This window comes from Rhamphochromis longiceps, linkage group LG23, assembly GCF_057381845.1.
Source record: "Rhamphochromis longiceps isolate RC_006_pf linkage group LG23, R_longiceps_female_GT1.1, whole genome shotgun sequence".
NCBI lineage: Eukaryota > Metazoa > Chordata > Actinopteri > Cichliformes > Cichlidae > Rhamphochromis > Rhamphochromis longiceps.
In genome coordinates this window covers 22,040,206-22,064,006 of record NC_140578.1, presented here as the reverse complement: position 1 = coordinate 22,064,006, position 23,801 = coordinate 22,040,206, and the positions used below count along the sequence as shown (strand labels likewise).

General features: G+C 42.7%; 1 protein-coding gene and 1 pseudogene across 1 annotated transcript; both read right to left on the bottom strand.

Moving 5' to 3' along the window:
* Positions 1-2,648: 2,648 nt before the first annotated feature.
* Positions 2,649-6,285, bottom strand: LOC146641932 (uncharacterized). The gene is made up of 2 exons (XM_085399398.1): positions 5,091-6,285; positions 2,649-5,060 (listed from the first exon to the last, which is right to left on the bottom strand). The coding sequence occupies exons 1-2, from the start codon at positions 5,529-5,531 to the stop codon at positions 3,537-3,539; spliced, it is 1,965 nt and encodes a 654-aa protein (XP_085255524.1). The 5' UTR covers positions 5,532-6,285; the 3' UTR covers positions 2,649-3,536.
* A 5,452-nt stretch (positions 6,286-11,737) lies between these two features.
* Positions 11,738-12,392, bottom strand: LOC146641931 (E-selectin-like; annotated as a pseudogene).
* Between the last annotated feature and the right edge of the window lie 11,409 nt (positions 12,393-23,801).

Here is a 23,801-nt window from a genome sequence, read left to right as displayed (position 1 = left end):
TACAGCCAAAAGCTCTTTTTCGATCTGGGCATAACCTTGCTCTGTACGTGTAAGTGCTCTAGTCGCAAAAGCCACAGGCTTATCCTTTTTCATGAGCGCTGCACCTAACCCTTTGTCAGAAGCGTCACATTGTACTGTCAGCTCTTCCTCTGGGCAGTAATACTTCAGGACTGGAGCCTGTGCTATAGTCTGTTTCAGTCTCTGGAATGCGTCCTCATGTCGAGTCGTCCATTTCCACTCACTGTCTTTGTGTGTCAGTTGTCTCAGTATGTCACAGTGGTCGGACAGATGTGGACAAAACCTGCTAAGTAGTTCACTATACCTAACAGTCTCTGTACTGCCTTCACGTAGGTCTGGGCATTTACTCTATAGCCCTAACCTTCTCTGGGTCTATTTTCAGACCATTGCGTGTCAGCTATTGCCCAATGTACATAGTCTAGTGATGGTAAATTCGATTCTTTTTACTAAATCGAGTTTCAACGAGTCACTCACCAAAGTGAATCGAGTTTTTTGAGTCATTTGAGTCACTGAGTCAGTTGACCAGAGAGTGCAAAAAATGTACATTTTCACTCAAACTTAATTTGTTTCTCTTTTCATGTAAATCCTACTGCTAAGATGAGTGATTGAAAAAGAAAATCAACTATTTTTATAGAGCAAAGAAGAGCAAAAAAAAAAAAGATTTCTAAAGGGAACATCTATTTTATTTATTTTTTATTTTATTTTATTAGTATTTTCCTCAAATGTGTCAAATATATGGCTGTATCCCAATTCAGGGTCTGCAGCCTTAAAGGCCGCATTTTAAGGCCGATTACGTCACAGCAACGCGACGAAGGCTGCTCGAAATGCGGCCCTCAAATGCGTCCTTCATTTCCTTGAATTTTAAGGATGTGGCAGTGTAGAATTCATGGCCCAACATATCCCAGACTTCATAGCGCGGCGGTGGGTGTGGATAATTTTGCAGAAAAAAACGGTGGAAGCGGAGCGGCCGAAGAGTAAACTTTTAAAAGTAAGTATGAATATTATGTAACTTACTTATGTGCAAATGTTTAATAATGAAGAACATTAAAATATTACTGTTGGCCACATGTCGGCAAAGTTATGTAACATTAGCGATGTTTGTACTTTCAGCGTTAACTTGGTTTTAAAGCCTTTACTTTAAAATATACCCTGTTCAATATTTGACCTTAATCTTACAGAGAATGTGATGATTTTATGGACAATTAAAGTCAGTCATATATCCACAAACAGAACAAGCTGAAAGTCAGTGATGCCGCTCGGCTTGCAGTCCTGAATATCACGGCACAAGCAGGATTCACTGCACTGTTAATGTTAGCTATGTTATATTGCTGCCTCTGTTCGGTGGTGTCGAGCCAAACGGACTTTAACGTGTGTTTGAACGACCTGATGGTGTGACAGGTTGAAGGACTACTGCATATAAAACTGTTCAATTAATACTAATTCATATCAGTTGATATAAGGACGAAAATAATGTAAATATGGTAAGAAAATGGTTAAGAGTTTATTATTTTTCATATTATATTAATGGCTTTCATGTTACTTAAGAGAACTACAATCTATACATCAGTGATCGGCTAGTAAGCCTTTTCTGGGATCGATTAGTAGTGTCTCTATTCTCCACTAGGGGGCTTTCACATGTTCTCCTCACTGCAATAAACTACTGCATGAGAGACGCAAGTCATAATCACTCTCGTGATTCTTTCCCCCCTGTTTTCAGGTAAAAGTGTTTAACAGTTGATATATCTCCAATGTGTACACTGTTAAGATATTTAAGAGGTAATCCTTCATTGTGTTGTAAGCGTTAGAAGCATTATATTACAGTTTTGTGCACATATACGTGGCGGTTTTGAGCCTCAGTTTTGTACTGTGTAATGGCCATTAAGATAACTGCAGGAGCTAAAAACGCCGCAATTGTCAGCCATTTTGTCAGGAAACCTGCTCAAGTATATGTATAGTAAGGACTTTAGTATTTCGGTTTATTATTTAGTGTTTTTCTTCCACCATGTGACATTTAGCAGTACAGAATGTGAAACGTTTCTGCTCATTTTCACTGCAATAAACTACTGCATGAGAGACGCAAGTCATAATCACTCTCGTGATTCTTTTCCCCCTGTTTTCAGGGGTGTAACAATGGTTCACTCGTTAAACTGAAAGAAAGATGCTGTAATCACAGGAGTCGCACATGTGTCCACTGTACCATCTGGGAACTCTTCTTGTTTAGCACTCGTAATAACACAAACACTAAATCCTCGTTCTGAGACTGTCACCTGTCTGTCTGTCCTGCACTCTCTCTGTTTTTCTTTCTCTCTGATTGTGGAATAAAAGTATGAACATGTATTCATAAGTTACACTTGTGTTTGAATCCTTATCACACATTTGATTTCCATGTGTGACAACTGCTAACCAGATTCTTACTCTGGATGGCACTACCTTGGCCTCCACTGGGAGGAACCTTGGAGTCCATTTTTGAACATTTTTGTCTCAGAGTGATGCTGAAAAACTAGTTCATGCATTTATTACTTGGGCTACTTGGACTACTGTAATTCATTATTATCAGGATGTCCTAAAAACTCCCTGAAAAGCCTTCAGCTAATCCAAAATGCTGCAGCAAGAGTACTGACAGGGACTAGTGTTACGTTCTGGTCCCGGCAAGTAAATAAACGTAACAAATAGTTTGCTCCACTCACTTCCCACCCACGCACAAACCCCAACAACGACACCTTTTTTAAGTATTTAAGCAGCCATTTATTTTCATCAGCAGTGAGCAATGCCAAAACAATAAACAAAACTCCCTATAAAACAATCCCTAATCTTCCCTACACCAAAATAAAAAGAAGCCAAAACAAAAGACAAGTCACTTACCTAACTATCTAACGAAAAACAGGAGAAAACTTGTTCAACAAAAGAAAACGGCTTCTCACGCCTACTAGGCTGCGACAGTGAAAGTTATACAGAAAAGGAACAAAAAAAAGTGACCGCCACTGGTTAACTTATTTACAATTATTTACATGGCAAGGCTAGAGGTACACGTGAATACTCCAGCCTGCACTACAATGACACAACACACAACTCTGTGACCGAGTCAACGGGGTTCCAAACAGCACTCCCAGGTGACTGTCATCCGGACGTTAAGTACTGGAGGTGGTCCATCAATTATCCAGTCGGAAGGTGTGTAGAGACTCCACCCAGATACCTAGCAGCCACGCCCAGGTGTCCACCTCCTAGGAGAGAAAAAAGGGAAAATACCGCCACCATCCTCCGGTGGGAGGCACAACACCAACAAACACATCACTGGGTCATAACAGTTTCCCCCACCCAAAAAAAATCAAACATCCAACCCCACACAAAGATGTTTGATTTACGACCTAGAGAGGGCATCAGCCATAACATTCTCTAAGCTCTTATATATCGGATCTCAATGTTGAAATCCTGTAGGAGTAAGGACCAACGCATGAGGCGCTGGTTGCTGTTTTAGAAATGTTCTAGAAAAGAAACAGACTGGGTGGTCAATGCCATTTTCATCCTCCTGCACGAGCACTGCACCCGCCCCCAAAACACTGGCGTCCACCTCTGAATCCTTGTCTTTTTCTAGCAGGTGGCCTGGTTTCAGCATTTTGCTGCTGACTGTCCTGAAAAGTGAATCTACTTGGGTCTGATTGCATGGTGGCTTCAGCGACCCTTGTGGTTTGAATATTTGTTCTTCTCGTCCCCTTGGGCTGCCTCCTATTCTGCTGCTGCTGTTGCTGGGATCCACTCGCACCTCTCCTCTGCCTAAATGTCTTTACACCGACGGTTTGAACAGCCTTTGATGTGGCACGATCGAAACCACTGTTATCTGTAAGTGGTATATCGACTACTTCTGGCGACGGAAAAACTGTGCCGCCAGCTAGATCGTTTCCCAAGATGATGTCAATACCTGCAACCGGTAACTGGGGTCGCACCCCAAGCTTAACCTCACCAGACAAAAACTGAGACGAAAGCTGCACCAAGTGTAAAGGAACCCGTATTACACACATCCTAACTCCCCAGGCTAACACATCCGCCCCACAACAGGATTGAGCTGAAAACGGTAAGACCCCCTCACGAATGAGCGACTGTTTCGCACCAGTGTCTCGCAAAATACTGACAGGAGTCCGCCGATCTTCTCCTATCAAGGAAACAAAGCCGTTTGACACAAACGGCTTAAACTCCTTATCTACTTTATCATTTTCGGGTGCCATCACCTCCCCCCAAGTAGGAGAGTTTGTCTGTAGAAGGTTTATTGGGGAAGGAGATGTACCCTCCCTGGTCATTTCTTTTCTCTTCAGAGCAGGGCAAACCGCAATAAGGTGTCCCTGCTCATGGCAAAAAAAACACACGCGGTTCTCAATGGATGAGGGGATGGCACGGCGGGTGCCCCTTGGAGACCATCTGGGCGGGCTACTGGAAGACGGAAAACTGTGAGCAGGAACCGAAAACACCACTTTGTGTGTCAACACAAACTCATCAGCCCGTATAGCAGCAGCGGTGAGAGTCGTAACCTTCTGTTCGTTTAAGTAGGTTACCACAGTGTCTGGTAGTTGATTTTTAAACTCTTCTAACGTCACCAACTCACGCAGGTCTTCCAAGGTTTTTACTTCTGTAGCATGACACCACTTATCAAACAGAGTTTTCTTTTCTCTGGCAAACTCCACATAGGTCTGGTTGGCGGATTTTTTCCCATCCCTAAATCTCTGCCTGTAAGCCTCTGGCACAAGCTCGTAAGCGCGTAGGACAGCAGCCTTCACCGTATCATAGTCAAAACTGTCCTCCAGAGAAAGAGCGGTGCATACCTCTTGAGCTTTCCCCACCAATCTACATTGGAGTAAAAGAGACCACACATCCTTTGGCCAGTGCAGCGCACCTGCGATACGTTCAAACACTGTGAAATACGAATCCACCTCAGTTTCCCGAAATGCCGGCACCATTTTGATGTGTTTACTCACATCAAAGCCACCACCTGGCATCGGGGCCGGTGGCTGCGGAGATGGCGACTGCGGGGATGATGACTCCGGGGAGGGTACCTGCGGGGATGATGACTCCGGGGAGGGTACCTGCGGGGATGGTGACTGCGGGGCTAACCGAGGTACAGGAGGGCTGGCAGACACAGAGGCTCCCCTCTCTACCTCCAGAGCCCTGATCCTCAAGTGCATAGCGTCCACCTCCAACTGCTGTTTCTTTAGCTCCACCTCCTTAATGCGCAGCGTTAACTGCAGCTCCTCCACAGAAGGGCTAGGTGGGAAAGGGAGATTTTTCAGTGGGGCAGAAACACCAGCAACAGCCCCCAGCTCAACCCCCCCTGCAGGACCCGGCTCACCAAACAACCCCCTGTCCGTCAACTGGACACACAGGAGCTCCCTAAGCTCTTTCTTCTTCGCAGTCAACGGCACAGTCACATCAAAGAATTCAGCAACAAGCAAGAGGTCAGCCTTTTTACACCTGTCCAACTTCTCCGCAGACGGGCTCAGAGTGAAGTCCTCCAACTTAAACTCCATCCTAACACACACCCCCCACACAAGAAAAAACCGCCAACCAAGAAAACAAGCCACAAAAAGAACCACCAAAGGGACGAGCCCCCAATATGTTACGTTCTGGTCCCGGCAAGTAAATAAACGTAACAAATAGTTTGCTCCACTCACTTCCCACCCACGCACAAACCCCAACAACGACACCTTTTTTAAGTATTTAAGCAGCCATTTATTTTCATCAGCAGTGAGCAATGCCAAAACAATAAACAAAACTCCCTATAAAACAATCCCTAATCTTCCCTACACCAAAATAAAAAGAAGCCAAAACAAAAGACAAGTCACTTACCTAACTATCTAACGAAAAACAGGAGAAAACTTGTTCAACAAAAGAAAACGGCTTCTCACGCCTACTAGGCTGCGACAGTGAAAGTTATACAGAAAAGGAACAAAAAAAAGTGACCGCCACTGGTTAACTTATTTACAATTATTTACATGGCAAGGCTAGAGGTACACGTGAATACTCCAGCCTGCACTACAATGACACAACACACAACTCTGTGACCGAGTCAACGGGGTTCCAAACAGCACTCCCAGGTGACTGTCATCCGGACGTTAAGTACTGGAGGTGGTCCATCAATTATCCAGTCGGAAGGTGTGTAGAGACTCCACCCAGATACCTAGCAGCCACGCCCAGGTGTCCACCTCCTAGGAGAGAAAAAAGGGAAAATACCGCCACCATCCTCCGGTGGGAGGCACAACACCAACAAACACATCACTGGGTCATAACACTAGAAAGAGAGAGCATATTTCTCCTGTTTTGGCTTCCCTTCATTGGCTTCCTGTTAAATCCAGAATTGAATTCAAAATCCTGCTCCTCACATACAAGGTCTTAAATAATCAGGCCCCATCTTATCTTAATGACCTTGTAGTACCATATCACCCCATTAGAGCACTTCGCTCTCGCTCTGCAGGCCTACTTGTTGTTCCTAGAGTATTTAAAAGTAGAATGGGAGGGAGAGCCTTCAGTTTTCAGGCCCCTCTTCTGTGGAACCAGCTTCCAGTTTGGATTCGGGAGACAGACACTATCTCTACTTTCAAGATTAGGCTTAAAACTTTCCTTTTTGGTAAAGCATATAGTTAGGGCTGGACCAGGTGACCCTGGATCCTCCCTTAGTTATGCTGCAATAGATGTAGGCTGCCGGGGGATTCCCATGATGCATTGAGTTTCTCCTTTCCAGTGACCTTTCTCACTCACTATGTGTTAATCGACCTCTCTGCATTGAATCATATCTGTTATTAACCTCTGTCTCTCTTCCACAGCATGTCTTTTATCCTGTCTTCCTTCTCTCACCCCAACCGGTCGCAGCAGATGGCCGCCCCTCCCTGAGCCTGGTTCTGCCGGAGGTTTCTTCCTGTTAAAAGGGAGTTTTTCCTTCCCAAAGTGCCAAAGTGCTTGCTCATAGGGGGTCATATGATTGTTGGGTTTTTCTCTGCATCTATGAAGCGCCTTGAGGCGACTTTTGTTGTGATTTGGCGCTATATAAATAAAATTGAATTGAATTGAATTGAATTGAAATTGAACCAGGACGAGCCTGCTAAGGACAAAAGTCATTCCAGCCCTGCGGGAGTTGGAGATGAAACAGAAGCACCAAAAAGTGTGCTATGACCGATCAGCAAGAGACATGGACTCTTTGAAGCTAGGGAACAGTGTCAGAGTTCAGCCTTTTGACCGCCATTCCACTTGGAGCAGGGGAGTGGTGATTGGGACTGTTGACCCGAGGTCCTATGAGGTGCAGTTGGACTCTGGAAGTGTCCTGAGGAGGAATCGGACGCACCTGAGACATGCAGGCATGATAGATCAAGAAAACGCCATGACAGACACTGGGGTGCTGAGCAGCTCAGTGACAGCTCAGTCAGAAACTCGTGAGCAGCAGATCAAGACTGACGAGGTTTCAGGGGGTGTCAGGACAAGGTCAGGCCGAAACGTGGTTCAGCCACTTGGGTACAAGGACTATGTTACATAATGAGGACTTGACAGCCTGTATTGTTTGAGGGGAAGAGTTGTGTATTCGGTGGAAATTGATGTTCACTATAGTTTGCAGAAATGTATGTTTGAATAGTGAAATGCTTTTGTATTCTTTGAGTGTTTCATATTGTTTTGTCCCTCAGTAAGAAGAAGGACAAATCAAAACAAAAAACAAGGACTTCTGATGTTTTAAAATAAAAAAAATAAATAAAAAAAAGAGAAGGGATGTAATAATGTGAATTATTGTTTGCAGGACGATTCGTTCCACAATGGATTGTGTTGCTGCACAGACGTTTTAGAGTGTGACACAAGTAACGAGTGTTGGGCCAGATCGTTAGGCTGTATGTTATTGTTTACATGGCAGAGGGCCAATCTGAGTCGCATGTCTTGTTAATAAACCTTACCCCTGTTGGGTAGGAAACAGATATTCTGGAGTCTGTTGTGAATGAGACCAGAATATAACATCCGCCTCCTGATAGTCAACCTCCACCGGCCCAGGACTCACAGAGGCGGGGCAATGGGAGGGACACTGGGGGAGTGGCCAGCAGTAAATCAGCAAACGGGTGTGGGAGGGGACCCAGCCCACGGCCTGCCTATCTGGTCTCCACTACAGTGGCAGCTACGTTAACCCGAGCTGCGTGAGTGGCGAGATAGTCTTGATATGCTAGAGAACACACAATTCAGGAAGAAGACAAATTAATTTGTTTTATATAATGAAATTATCTTTCCTCGAAAACAAATGCAATGTTAATAGAAGAAACTGGAAGACTGAAGAGAAATAGCTCCATGTGTTGTGTGAGAATATTTAATTTGTAATTTCCATCAGCTTTTTGCTTCTTCTTTAACCATACTAGACATTTGTCTTTTGATACATTGGATTGCCTTTCTTAATTTTTGCAATGTTGCATGTCCCGTGCTAACGTTATTAAGTAGTTTTGTGTGGAACTGATATCCTTTAAATCTCTCCTTCTGTTTGTATTTTATACATCACGCTCCTCCAGGTTTGACCAAGACTTAGAAAGCAAACACAGGTAGATGTAAAGCCAAAGGTTATTGGAAGTGAGCACACCAAACAAATGTTTTAGTTTGCATACAGCAAAGTGTAACCATTGCTTTCTTCTCATTAGAGAACCAAATGAAGTCATCATTCATACTGTCATGCCATTACCATGATGGAAAACAACACATGAATGAGAATTTGAAAGACAATTAAAAACCATAAAAAGACCATTAAAGAATAATATAGCTTCAAACTGTTCCCATAATTTAATTTTAAACACACAGGGGAAATTAATATACCTGTACTGTAAACACAATTATAGATTGTAAGAGTAATATTTTTAAAGGTATTTTCCCTTGTCTGCCTTTCCATCTCCTTTTCTTCTTTTTCTGTTTTTAATGTATTTTCTTTTGTGTGTCTGTGACAAAATGTGAGGACTGTATATAATTGTTTTTAATTTAATTTTTATCCTTTTGTTACAATCATAACATTTATCAAAACATGTTCTACATTTTCCTATTACATAGATTTACTATTTACAGTGAGGTTTATAAAGTAGGATAGTTTAAAAAAAGAATTCAGTCAAAGCCCTGTCAAGCCCAGCAGTTTCTGAAACCTCACATGTGGCATTTGCACTGTTACATAACCACCTGCCTGAATACAAAATGAGGAATTAGTTTTGGATGTGCCCTGCCATACACAACATGCAGAGACTTGGTCAGTTACTGGGTACTGCAAACCAAACAATTTTGTTGCACTACGCACTAAATATAGTATTAGCTGGAAACTTTCATTCCTTATTGACTTTCCTATTCGGATGCTGCAGAAGGTTTGGAAACATTGCTCAAAATGTTGGTTCAAAACATCCACTTCACCTGACCGCAAATAATTGAAGTTTTGGTGTGTTTCTCCACGGGATAACTTTTTTCACTCCAGTTTAGAGATGGCTCACCTGCTGCTTCTAGGTTTGATTTACAGTATGTGGGAGAAAACTGACACAGCAAACTCCCAAAAAGGTTTTAAAAAAGCATCAGCTGCAGCAACCATAGCACAGGACCATATTATACATTCACTATTTTCACTCTTTTATATACTGACAAAAAATACATAAACAAAAATACAATCGCAGTCACGCTAAGGAAGCCGACCCAGCCCCAAAAGTCACTACCCTGGAAAAATGAAAATCTGTAGCTTAAGTTTTTGTCTGTAAATGGTCTAATTGCTTCTGAAAATCCACTAAATTAAAAGTCCACAGGCCTCATGTGAAAGAGTGCACAACTGTATCACATGGTATGATAAACGATGCCATGACTGTATACAATGTTATGAAAAGTTAAATGAAAGTATTTGCCCCATCCTAATTTCTAACCCTAACCCATTCATCATACTTACATGTCATCAAAAACATTTAATATTAGACAAAAACAACCTGAAAATAATATCAAAATCCATTTTTTTTAAATGATGAGTTCTTTTATTAAGAGAAAAGAAGCATTTCAAATCCTACTTGGCCCTGAGTGAAACAAGAAATGTGGTTGTACCAGTTAGTAGATTTATTGTTGTTGTGCACATGTATCAAAGACCAAAGAATTGATTGTGGATTTTAGGAGGACCAGGAAACCAGTGACCCCTGTTTCAATCCAGGTGGTCGAATTGGACATTGTGGAGGACTATGAATACCTTGAAATACACAAAGACAATAAATTGAACTTGGTTAAAGACACCACTGCACTTTACAGGAAGGGCCAGAGTGGTCTCTGTTTTCTGAGGCGGCTGAGGTCCTTCAACATCTGTCAGACAACGCTCAGGACTTTCTGAGTCTGTTGTGGCCGGTGCCGTCCTCTATGCTGTTGCATGCTGGGGCAGCAGGTTGAAGGTCACAGATGCCAACAGACTCACTAAACTGATCTGCAAGCCCAATAATGTTGTGTGGATGGAGATGGACTCCCTTAAGGTGGTGTCAGAGAAGCAGATGTTGTCCAAAATAAGGACAATGCTGGACAATACCTCCCATCTACTCCATGACATTCCGGCTATTCACAGGAGCACGTTCAGTGCATTACATTACAAATGCACACAGAAAATCATTCCTGCCTGCGGCTATAAAATTCCTCTATCTAGTTTTCAGTACACACTGCAGTAGTTGCACACAATTAGTATCTGCACATCCTCTATAGTTACAATAACAAAATAATACAGCCTTACACTTTACAGTACAATTTTAATTGTATATATAAATTTTTCTTATATGTTTAAAATGTATTATATTTTTACATGTTTCTTCCCACAGCCAAAGACATTCAGTGAGTGGGGTTAGGTTAAATGGTTAAACCTAAATTGCCCAAAGGTGTGAATGTGAATGCAAATTGTTGACTGTTTCTATGTGTTAACCCTATGACAGACTGGGGACCTGTCCAGGGTGTTTCGCCCTGTGTAGCTCGGATAGGGTCCAGCGCCCACCTCATTTAAATGAGCTTTTTGTATATATTAGAGCTGTTTTTTATATTTAGTAACTTTGCAATAAGTTGTGTTGTTTTATTTAGTTTAGTCAGTTACTGTTCTTATTGTCTTGAAGTAACGGAAACCACATATTTTCCTCAGGGATTAATAAAGTATTCTGATATCACTTTTGACAGCAAGAAACAAAATCAAGCATTTGAATAACTGGCAATGAGTCTTTCACATCACTGTAGAGGAATTCTGACCCATTCTTCTTTACAGAATTGTTTTAATTCATCCACATTGGAGAGGTTTTGTACATGAATGGCCTGTTTAAGGCCAAACCATCTCAGTCTGGTTTAAGTGACTTCTAAGTCACAAAACCTTCATTTCTTTATTTCTTTATTTAGCCATTCAAAGGTGCAAAAACTAGAGAGAAATCTTAAAAAAAAGACTAAGTCTGAACCTTTATATTTGTTTTCCAGAAAAGAAAAGAAACATCATTGGTTAAATGTGCTGTTTGAAAATTACTGGCAGGTGACTTTGGCATTCTCCCACAATAAAAATTAGATAATTAAGCATTAAGCATAAAAATACAAATAAACAAATGAGATAAATAATCTACTACTATCTAATATCCAAAGTAAATAGAAGGAAATTCAAATGAATATTACAAAGCTCAGTAACAAATAAAATGTAGTCTCTCCTCACAGTCATGAGCGTCCCAAACAGCCTTGTTCCCTCCTGTCACCTGTAAGGCTCCACACTTTATCTTGGCATGTGGACATGATGGTTTTCCTTCTTCACCCCAGGCCTCATAGTCCATCTCCTGTCCGTCCACCCACAGCCAGTCCCCAGCCAGAAAGCGCAATCCAGTCCAGACATGTTCAGTGGTGTTATGTTTGCTCAGCTCTTTCTGAATGAGCAGCATCTCAGTTTCAGATGCCACACTGGCCAGGTCATCATGGTGCTCCCTGCAGTACTCCAGAGCTTCCTCCCAAGTCTTTTCCTGCTTCACCACTGCTGGACTGTAGCAGAAGAAGGTTATTTTATATAATAGGCTTGCATCATACCACTTGCTTTCCCACATACAGCCATAGTCTTCACGACCCAGAAGATAGTCATCAGGCTGACCTGGTTCCCACAAATACCAGGTTGGTGCTCCACCTCCTGACCACAGCCATTCTTTTCGGTTTGAGGAATTTCTTACCAGTCCTATCCAGATAAAGTCATTGACATTGCTGGAGAGCTGCTGAAGTTTGTCATTATCCTTCTCATTACTGACAGGGGCCAGGTCTGTGTAATTCTGCTGACAGTAAATTTGAGCTTGACGCCAATCCATTTTCTGGTCAATGTAAACGTACTTGGAAAAAGTTGCAGACAAGCTGAGCAGTAGCAGGATGAAGATGAAGATTTGATCCATAGTTGATTTACTCCAAAAAGTTCGTCAGAGTGGTGGGGATCCAAACAGTTTGGAAAATATATGCTGGAGATGTGAGTTTTACCTTTCAAAACCTATTTGCATGACAGGACTGCCCTTTCATTGTCAGTACCTGTTAGTATTCAGGAACACACACCTTATGCTCACTTGTTCAAGTAGCTGATAACTCACCAAAAACTCAAAATAGACCAATTTTGATATCTCAAACACATCAAAACTTGAATGAAATTTCTATTTCATATACGAAACTTGAAAATGTATGAACATTTATTATCACAATTTTCAAAAAGCAGAAGATTAGAGGACAGTTAAAGATACTAACTAATATTAATATTAACATATATTTGAATCTGGTTCTCCAAATCCAACAATTTTCATTTTGAACTTAATTTATTGCTCTCAATCCTAGAGCTATAAATTATTTCCTCCAACATCATTATATAGAGAAGGGAGCCGGAGATCGACAGACGGATTGGGGCTGCAGCTGCAGTATTGCGGACGCTGCACCGGTCCGTCGTGGTGAAGAGGGAGCTGAGTGTAAAAGCGAAGCTCTCAATTTACCGGTCGATCTACGTCCCTACCCTCACCTATGGCCACGAGCTGTGGGTAGTGACCGAAAGAACGAGATCGCGGATACAAGCGGCAGAAATGAGCTTCCTCCGAAGGGTGGCTGGCCTCTCCCTTAGAGATAGGGTGAGAAGTTCGGCCATCCGGGAGGGGCTCAGAGTAGAGCAGCTGCTGCTCCACATCGAAAGGAGCCAGCTGAGGTGGTTCGGGCATCTGACAAGGATGCCTCCTGGGTGAGGTATTCCAGGCATGTCCCACCGGGAGGAGGCCCCGGGGCAGACCCAGGACACGCTGGAGAGATTATATCTCTCGGCTGGCCTGGGAACGCCTTGGTATTCCCCCGGATAAGCTGGAGGAGGTGGCTGGGGAGAGGGAGGTCTGGGCCTCTTTGCTTAGGCTGCTGCCCCCGCGACCCGGCCCCGGACAAAGCGGATGAAGATGGATGGATGGATGGATCATTATATAGTAGTGGGCGACTGATATAGCTTTACAGCCAACCCGTTCTCACTCCCAAAGCGTAACATTTTACGCTAGGTGACAAATCGTCACCATATTACGTTTTCGGCTACCCACCACGTTCCTAAATGACGACCTCAGAAAAAAGAGGAAATATGAGAACCGTCTGGACTGAATCTACACATGTTCGCTCTTTTTCTTCAAATCGCTTAGAAACACGCTATTTAACATCATTAAAGTCCTGGTTAAAGCCAGGAATAAGGTTATGGTCAGGGCTAGGGATAAGGTTAGGTTTAGGACTGGAATACAGGGCTGGAACGTCTATTACCGCCGGAGCGTCATTGCACTGGATTCCAGCCATAACCCGCCGCGTACCATAAGAACACCGAAGGTCTCCTTTCGCGTTCCTCAGGAACGCCGCGGGACGTGACAAAACGTCGACATGTTACGCCTCGGGAGTGAAAACGCTCTGTTACAGCCGGGCCACAACTGCTTCTCTGGGCTACCTTTACAGAAGTGCTGCTGCTTTGCCTTTTTATGTTCTTTGTGCTTTGTCTTTTTTTTTTTTGCCAACTATCTTCTTTTGTTTAGGTTTTCTTCTGCCCATTTCAGTAACTGGCAGGGAATTAATTAGCTTGAGTCACTTTTTGTCTTATGCACAACTAACTTGTTTGAATGTTTGATCTTTGCACATTCCTCTGGCTTTTTTAGGTTTAGGTTTTTAGATTAGCGTTTAAGCGCTGGGAAGTTATCTGCTCAGAAGAGAAAATGTAATTTGTTTTGTGTTTGTACATTTGGTTTCTCAACGTTTTATTTGTAAATTCTCATTTTTTGTGTTACACCACTTTTAGGAGGCCATTTTTCTAGCTGCAGATAACCAGTGTTTTTCTGCAGTAGTGCTAACCACAGAGGGTGTGTATTTGATTTTTGTTTTGGATACATTAATAATTCGTTTTCTTTTACTCGGAAGCTGAAGAGCTAAAGTGGAGGTGACTGGGCGTTGTCCAGTTTCCCTTATGTGAGGAGAAAACTCTTAGGAGGCAAGAAACACAGACTCAAAGATTTTACATGTACATGGGCGATGCCCCGACACGATCCGATCTGCACCAACGTGTGCACTATGTGTGTGTCACAGAGGAATCACTCTAGTTTATACTCGAACAACAATAGGCGTGGCATGTATAGAATTCAATAACAACTCCTTAAAAGGAAAAACCGTTAGCTTATCTGTTGAAACAGGAGGTAGCTGTTTAGCTGTCACAGCACTTATTTTCTGCACACAATGTCTCACTTCCCTTTCCTGCAGTTGTACAACTCATAAGCTCTTCTTCCTTTAAATGAAGCTACAAATAAACATAACACAAAACTCAAAATCTCCCAACACCTTACAATTGTAAAAGGTTTTAAGCTCCCACTTGCCACACCAGCATTCTAGTGCGTGTGTGTATGACATCATTGCTTCCTCACTCTTTTCCACATTTTCCCCTTCGTGTTGCCACATATTCATGATATATTTATTAACCGTACATACTAACATTCAGAAGGTGAAAGTTTACATATTAAACCTTTTGAGTTTAAAGTAACTGCTGTTAGGCAGCTAAAAGTGTTTAGGTGTGTTGAAGAAAAACCCTATGCCAAGTTAATAACTTTGACTCACAATAACTGTATTTTATCAAACAAATGAGGCTCACAGGGTGCTAAATTTGGCAGTTTTCTTTCAGAAGTCCCAGACTTCAAGATGGCGCCGAGTATGGCAGCCTCGTCGCGAGCTCCCCCATGCAACAGCTTTTTTCTGTGTTTAATTTTACTTTTCCTTCATTTTTTCGCGAGTAGCACATGTCTCCTTGTGTACGACCGACAAACCTTACTGGACATAAAAGACGGTCTTTCTTATAACTTTCCGGAGTTCAAGTTTTGCAACACGGACGCTCCGTTTGCAGACCCCCATTCATCTCACCTGAGACGCCTTTGTTCTCTGGCCCTGGAGGCCGCAAACGCCGACGCAGAGGGAGAAGATCTGGCGTTCTGGTTCGACTGAGACGGCGCACTAACAGACCACCGTTACCCAGTTTATTACTGACTAATGTGCAGTCTCTGGAGAACAAGCTGTGCGAGCTTCGGGCACGGATCTCATTCCAGCGAGAGATGCGGGACTGCTGCGTGATCTGCCTCACAGAAACCTGGCTATCGGACAAGGTACCGGACTCCGCAATACAACTACCGGGGTTCTCTGTGCACCGCGCGGACAGGTCACAGGATCTTACTGGGAAAAGCAGAGGCGGTGGTGTATGTTTCATGATCAACAACAGCTGGTGTGATTATGCGAACGTGCACCCGGTCAAATCCTTCTGCGCACCGGACCTGGAGTACCTGATGATTAAGTGCCGGCCATTCTGGCTACCGAGGGAATTTACAGCAGTGATTATTACGGCTGTTTACATTCCCCCACAAGCCGACACTGACGAATCACTCAGGGAACTGTACAGCGCGATTAGCAGTGAGGAAACCGCACACCCAGAGGCAGCTTTTATCACGACAGGGGACTTTAATAAGGGAAACCTGAAGAAAGTCTCACCAAAACTCCACCAACACATCCATTTCAACACTCGTGGAGACCGGCTACTTGACCACTGCTACACCTCTTTCCGGGATGCGTACAAAGCCCTCCCCCGCGCCCCATTCGGCCAATCAGATCACCGCTCCATCCTGCTCCTGCCCGCCTACAGGCAGAAGCTGAAACAGGAAGCTCCAACTCGGAGGGCGGTGCACCGTTGGACCAACCAATCGGAGTCTGTGCTGCGGGACTGTTTTGATCACGCGGACTGGGAAATGTTTCACGTGGCTGCTAGGGACATTGACGAGTACACAGACTCAGTCTGCGGATTTATCAGGAAATGCGTGGAAGATGTCGTCCCATCCAGAACAGTTAAATCCTTCCCAAATCAAAAACCCTGGATTAACGGAGATGTTCGCACGGCACTGGTGGCACGGAGCACCGCCTTTGCTTCCGCGAACACATCGGACAACAAACACGCACATTACCAACTCCGGAAGACGATCAAAGCAGCCAAACGTGAGTACAGGGACAGGGTGGAGCAACAGTTTGACAACCCTCGGAGTATGTGGCAGGGACTAAACACGATCACAGACTTTAGAGGGAAAACCAGCACACCGCAGACCACGGCCTCTCTGTGTGAGGATCTAAACGTATTCTACGCTAGATTTGACACAGCGAACACCATGAGACCGGACAGTGTGCGCACCGCGGATGACGTCAGTGCGCACACTGTGTCTGAGGAGGATGTGCGGAAGTGCTTCAGGAAGGTGAACGCGCGCAAAGCTGCGCGGATCAGCTGGCTGGAGTGTTCACACACATCTTCAACCTTTCCCTCTCTCTGTCTGTAGTCCCAGCCTGCTTCAAAATGGCCACCATCGTCCCTGTACCCAAATCCTCCACCATCTCTTCACTGAACGACTGGCGACCTGTAGCCCTGACCCCCATCGTAAGCAAATGCTTCGAGAAGCTGGTCAGGGACTTCATCTGCTCTGCACTACCCGACTCACTGGACCCTCTACAGTTCGCATACCGCCACAACAGGTCCACTGATGATGCCATAGCCCTGACACTACATACTGCCCTGTCACACCTGGAGAAGAGAGACACGTATGTGAGAATGCTGTTTGTAGATTACAGCTCAGCATTCAATACCATCGTTCCCTCGAAGCTGGACAGGAAATTGCAGGATCTAGGACTGAGCAGCTCCCTCAAAGCTGGATCCTTAGCTTCCTGTCTGACAGACGCCAAGTGGTCAGACTGGGCAGCATCACCTCATCCCCCATCACACTGAACACTGGTGCTCCACAGGGGTGTGTACTGAGCCCTCTCCTGTATTCACTCTACACCTACGACTGCACGGCCACTAACAACTCCAACATCATTGTGAAGTTTGCGGACAACACTATAGTGGTGGGTCTTATCACCAATGGTGATGAGACGGCCTACAAGGAGGAGGTCAGCGCCCTGACCCACTGGTGTCAAGACAACCATCTCACCCTCAACGTCGCAAAGACAAAGGAGTTGATAGTGGACTTCCGGAGGTGCAGAGAAGTACACACCCCCATCACCATCAACGGCGCTGCTGTGGAGAGAGTGAGCAGCTTCCGGTTCCTTGGTGTACATCTGGCTGAGGATCTTACGTGGTCAGTACACATAAACAAAACAGTGAAGAAGGCGCAGCAGCGCCTCTTCTTTCTCAGGAGACAGAAAAGATTTGGCATGAACCCCCGCATCCTCAGGACCTTCTATCACTGTGCCATTGAGAGCATCCTCACTGGATGCATCACCACCTGGTATGGCAACAGCACCGCCTACAACTGCAAAGCTCTCCAGCGAGTAGTGCGGTGCTCTGAATGGATAATTGGAGGTGAGCTTCCCTCCCTCCAAGACATCTACAGGAAGCGCTGCCTGAGGAAAGCGGGGAGGATCATCAAGGACTCCAGTCACCCCAGCCATAAACTGTTCAGACTACTTCCCTCAGGAAGGAGGTTCTGCAGCATCCGGTCCCGTACCAGCAGACTGAGAGACAGCTTCTTCCACCAGGCCATCAGACTGCTGAACACGTCATAGACACCTCACCTTCACTACTGGAACTTCAACATTATGCACTCCATACTGTACAGTAATGCCACTGTTTTGCACATGTCTCAACTCTGTATATTTTTATAGATTTTATTTATTGTTTACTCTATTTAATTTGTAAAATATGTGTACACACACACACACACACACGTAGAAAATATTTAGTATACACATCCAGAAATGCATATACTATTATATATTGTACATATATTTATTAGTTTCAGATGTAGCCATTCTTGTATTTTGCTTGTTTACGTTATTGTATTTTGCACAACTCTGTTGCATGTGAAGCTCGGACACAAGAATTTCACTCACATGTACTGTACCAATGTACCTGCACATGTGATGTGACAATAAAAGTGATTTGATTTGATTTGATTTTGATTTGACTTAGAAACACTTTGAACCCATTGTAGCATTCCAGCCGGACTTTATTCAGACGGTGCACTCAATGATCATTACGGATGGACCATGGTGGGGTATTCCAACCCATTTATTCACAAGTTACCATAGGCACATCGTAAGAGCTGTAATCATGACATAAAACAAAATAAACATTCACTTGATATAACCACGTTTCCGTTATGCTAATTAATTCACAGAAAAGGCACAGGAGGTGCTAGCATCAGCCTGCTAGATCACTCATAAACTTATTAATAATCGAGTAATATATTTACAAATTGTCCGAAATGCAAACAAGTACAACACACAAACATACCTGTTCGCCTTCCAGCTAGATGCTAATTTGAAGATGGATGGAAAACGATAACCTTCTCATTAACCTTTTCTGCGGCAAGCAGTAGCAGTACGATCTTCCTTCCCGGAAGTTGCCCGTTCCGAATTTCAAAATAAGAGTCTAATCTATATTATAAGGTATAATTCGTTCAGGGATTTAACTGTTTGAAAAATATCAAATAAACAAATAATCTGGGTCATTTACACCCATACTGTGGAAAGCTTTCCAACACCCGAGCACCACACCACCATAGTGGTGAAAAAAAAAACAAGCATATTGGGCCAAGCTAAACAAATTTTTAATTTCCATAAGGCAAAACTGAAATGTTGCTGGCTTCACATCAGACAAACAAATCACTGTATTCAGGAACAAGACAAAGTCATTTTACATATTGTTATGTTTTCCTAATGGAAAAAACAAATGTAGAAGTCAGGAAAAGTAGTTCAAAGAGGACTGAAGTCCTACACTGAACTGGCCTTTGCTCTCTTTTGCATTCTTTCATTGTTTGTGCTGTGATTATTGTGTAATTTTGTTTGGAACTGCTATCAGCAAAAGTACTAAAAACTGTCTGTGTCAGATTTGTCCAAGACTTGTCCTTCAGAATTGGAGCTGAGATTTGTCAGCAGGTTCACTGGCAGTTCCAGGCCAGGCAGGTGACACAACTGATAACAACGGTCATGCCTTCCTTATTTCAGTAGAGTGCCAGAAAAGAGGAATACGAGAGCGGAGTCTGAGCCGTGTGAAGGAGTAGTGAGCTGGAGAAAAGCAGAGACTGAAATTGCAGTCTGAAAAGACAAATGTAAGAAAAGCAATTTATACGGAACCAAAGTCCATATGTGTATGTCATGGCAAAGGCAGATCACATGAAGCCCCATACAGCGGCTCATTTGAAAGTACTAACCTCTGCTGGTCATTCTTTGTATAGCAGCCCTGTTGTAGTAATACATGCGGGTACATACTGGTGAATATGTAAAAATAATGATGTAGAATACCCTTATGAGAGCTGGAGCCTATCCCAGCTACCATAGGGCGAGAGGCAGGTTACATCCTGCATCTTGCATATGACATAGAGCTAACAGAGACACATAACCATTCACACTCACATCTAAAAGGCAATTTAGAATCACTAGTTAACCCAACCCAACTAACTGCATGTCGTAGAACTGTGGGAGGAATCCAGAGAACCTGGAGAGAAACCTGGAACAAACTCCACACAGAAAGACCCCGGCCAGATGATGGAGGGGAACTCATGACCTTCTTGCAGTGTGAGATGTAACATCACTACTGAAAAGTGTTACAGTGATACACTTCAGTCACAATTAACATAATTTGAAAAGCCTTGTGGAAATGTAATTAAAGTTATCAGTTATAGCGGTTTTGATGCTTTTAAAATAATTCAAATGCACCACAGGTTTATAATTTCATGACTGAACAGCAAGTGGCTTTAATAGTTTTAGCCTGTGCTGCCCTCTAGTGTACAGGATGGCATAATGCCTCCAGTTTTTGCTTTCCTAGCCTTCAGTTGCTGATTCTAATGATGGCAAACACGGTAGGTTATTTTCAGCTCTTTAACTAGCTCTGATGCCCATACCTGCATTAGAACATCACAGCAAGCTCATTTTTACTCACTCTTGCTGTGTGTGTGTGTGTGTGTGTGTGTGTGTGTGTGTGTGTGTGTGTGTGTGTGTGTGTGTGTGTGTGTGTGTGTGTGTGTGTGTGTGTCAATGTATGTATTTTGATGCAGATTTGCCTTCTTGCATGTGTTGTACTATCATTATTGTGTAGTTTTGCATAGAACTCATATGACTGAAGATCCTTTAAATCCCTTTGTTTGTGTTCTTTAGCTCACTCTCCTCCAGGTTTGACTGAGACTCATCTTGTGCGAGTATTGGGACCGAAGCCTCATCAGTAAAGTGGATCAGGTCAGTTATGAACACCATATATTTTTATCTACATATACTTTTTGTCCATTAACATTATTAAAGATTCCCCAGTCATAGATGGAATCATTTGACAACTGTGAAGGAAGTTAATCATAGCTTTCAAATGTAGCAGCTTTAGGTTTTTCCAGATCCATTATTTTTTACTGTAGCTGACTGAGAACAGTGACTGATCAGACTTTAAGCACCGGATCCAAATAGCCAGGAGTCTACCATAGATGACAGGATCTAAGTTGCAGACTCTGCAAAGGTGCTCTGGAGAATATGTAGCACACAGTAGTAGGATGTAAGCAAGCTGGCATAGCACACACTAAGAAGCACAACCCAAATGGCTTCAAGAATGTGCAGGAATATCTATGCCACATATGGATTAGGACAACAGGTTGAGAAAAGAGTTAAAGTCCTGTGGGACTTCAAGTTCCAGACAGACAAGCATCTTCTGGCCAACAAAAAAGACGTAGTGGTGGCAGACAGGGAGAAGAGAACACTGCAAATGTGATGGTGAGTGTGTGATGGAGCTGAGATTTCTTGTTTAATCCCCATGGATGCTGTCACACTTAACCAAGCTGTGTTTCTAGTGTTGCCATAATGCGGCATTTCAGGAATAAATTTTTCTGGTTTTAAAGATTACATTAAATTTGCACAAACGTTAATTTCCAGTCTTTTATGAGGACATGATTTTAAGGGCTATTAAATCATGCAGGCAACACTTTTAAGCATCAAAATGAGAGTTATTACGTGCACATTTATACAATTTCTCACCTGTTTCAATTTTTTTTGTTGGTTTTCAGTCTAATCAATTGCAGCCTCTTACATGTTGTTGAGACCTGTTAGACATTAAAGCATGTTATGGACATGGCTTTAATGTCTGCTTTTTCAGAAAATAAGGTTTTCATGTTATGTAAGTTCTGTAAGATGACTGTATGTCTGCATTCATGATTATAAATTTTACCAAATAACACAGAAAAGAACACAGCAAAAATAGCAAAAATAAAACAATGAAAAAATATATTGTAAAAAGAAGCCAAATGCCTGACGAAATGTCTGTTTTCAGTAGAGCTCCATCACACTCACTCACTTTCTCTTCTCTCATCCAACATTTGCTAGCTTATATTGGATCCTAGTTTTGATCAGAATCAAAGATGATTCAAAATTTGGTTGTACACTTTTGTGACCTTGTGTCACGGCTCATGAGGCAAGCCGTATGGAATTATTAAGGAACCAAGATGCGGCAGCTCAGATGCAAGTGAGTTCATTCGTCAAATGTAGATACAAACAGAGATGGCTAGGCTGAGCATGAAACTAAGCAAACCTAAACTGGGAAAACTAACAGAATCAACCAGAAACAGATGCAGGGAGACACGGAGAGACAATTATCGATGACGGAGGAAGATACACAGATGAACCAGTAACGAGGACGAGGTAACACACACTATAAATACACACACCAGGAATCAGGGGCTGGGAAACAGTAGGGGGACGAGGCAGGGGAAACGTAAACAGAACGCACTGACATCAGACAGGAACCTTCAAAGTAAAACAGGAACACATACACACAAAAACACAGTCTAAGAAAAGCGGACTTGACACAGGAATACAGAGGCAGAAAAGACTAAACACTAAACTGAGGAAGAACAGAACCAAAACCCAAAGAAATAGAAAACCAGAACCAAAATACATCACAACAATAGAAAACACAAAACGCTGGGTCAAAAGACCCAGGATCATGACACCTTGTATCTGGAAGAGCAATTATAAATAAGCCTTACTTACTAAATGTTTGTAAATGTTAACAAAGAACTAAGCAAAAATTGTAAAATAAATTAAACAAAAGTGGACTTAATATTGGTCCAGTAGAGTAGAGTGTAGTCGACATCGTTCGACTACACGATGTATGCCTGGGGATGTTACCGTAGTAGACAGAATTTTGCATCCAGTCATCGTGGCAGTGTCATGCAAAATGTTCTTTTGCTGGGTGGAATGATTGTACAGCGAAAATCTTCACTGACAAAAACATGGGTGCACAAGTTTTCATTTATTTTGGATTTTCTGTAATCTAGGTCAAGGTCAAGGTTCTTTATTTGTCACATGCATAGTTATACAAGTATAACACACAGTGAAATGTAGCCTGACACGCTCCTCGACATGTGCAAAAAAATTGGGGGGGGGGGGGTGTAGAGGAAAAACATTATATATATATATATATATATATATATATATATATATATATGTAGTATATATGTAGTATATACATTGGGTGAATGTGCAGTAGTAGCAGCAAGCAGGTGAATTCTGTACATTAATATGAATAGACATCTAATCTACAAAGTGTCATGGGTACACATAAAGGGATCAAATATATAGTCTCACTCACTTAAAACTTTTAATAAGTGGTACACCTTGGTGCTCTTTCTCCTTTAAGTGTGTGGTTACCGCACTTTACATTTCAGAGGCAGGATCCTCTTGGTCCCCTCCCTCCGGCCTGGCACATATGATAATCAACAGTAATGTTTAGAAACTGGCTGGTTCAGCCACCCACTACTACATGAAGTACCAGTGTTTCCTTTTTCTTTTCGTTTTTTTTTTTTTCAACAATACATTATTTTTACATTCTTTTTTAGGACAACTTGGTCCACACAGTTTGTCTTCATCATACATCTACATTTGGGTCCTCATCACTCCACAACTCAGCTGTTCAATAAAGAAATTATGAATTACATCAATCTACCTTTATAAACATAAATGAACTAGATTATTTCGATTTCGATTGTTATTTATTTTAATTAAGATAAAAAAAAATTAGTCTTTATCGGTCAGTGAGGTAACATTGAAGTGTCAGCTGCAATTACCCAACATCACTTGGACTATATAAACACATGCAAGAGATCAGTTAGCATATATTCATGCCAGAGGATGAGCCACAGGGAGGCACAAGTTAGTCTTTAGTCTGTAACTGCCCTGCAACTGTTTTTCCGGTAGAAGCACATCCAACATGCACCAGCAGCTTATGTAAACAATATATTCTAATGTGTTTTTTAGTAGAGCAGTAATGA

What these genes read in the sequence shown, in the direction of transcription:
- LOC146641932 (XM_085399398.1), bottom strand. Translation starts at nt 5,531, where the DNA reads ATGGAGTTTAAGTTGGAGGACTTCACTCTGAGCCCGTCTGCGGAGAAG. An exon ending in CGCAGTCACCATCCCCGCAG is followed by an intron (nt 5,061 to 5,090) that starts GTACCCTCCCCG and finishes TCATCCCCGCAG; the next exon opens with GTACCCTCCCCGGAGTCATC.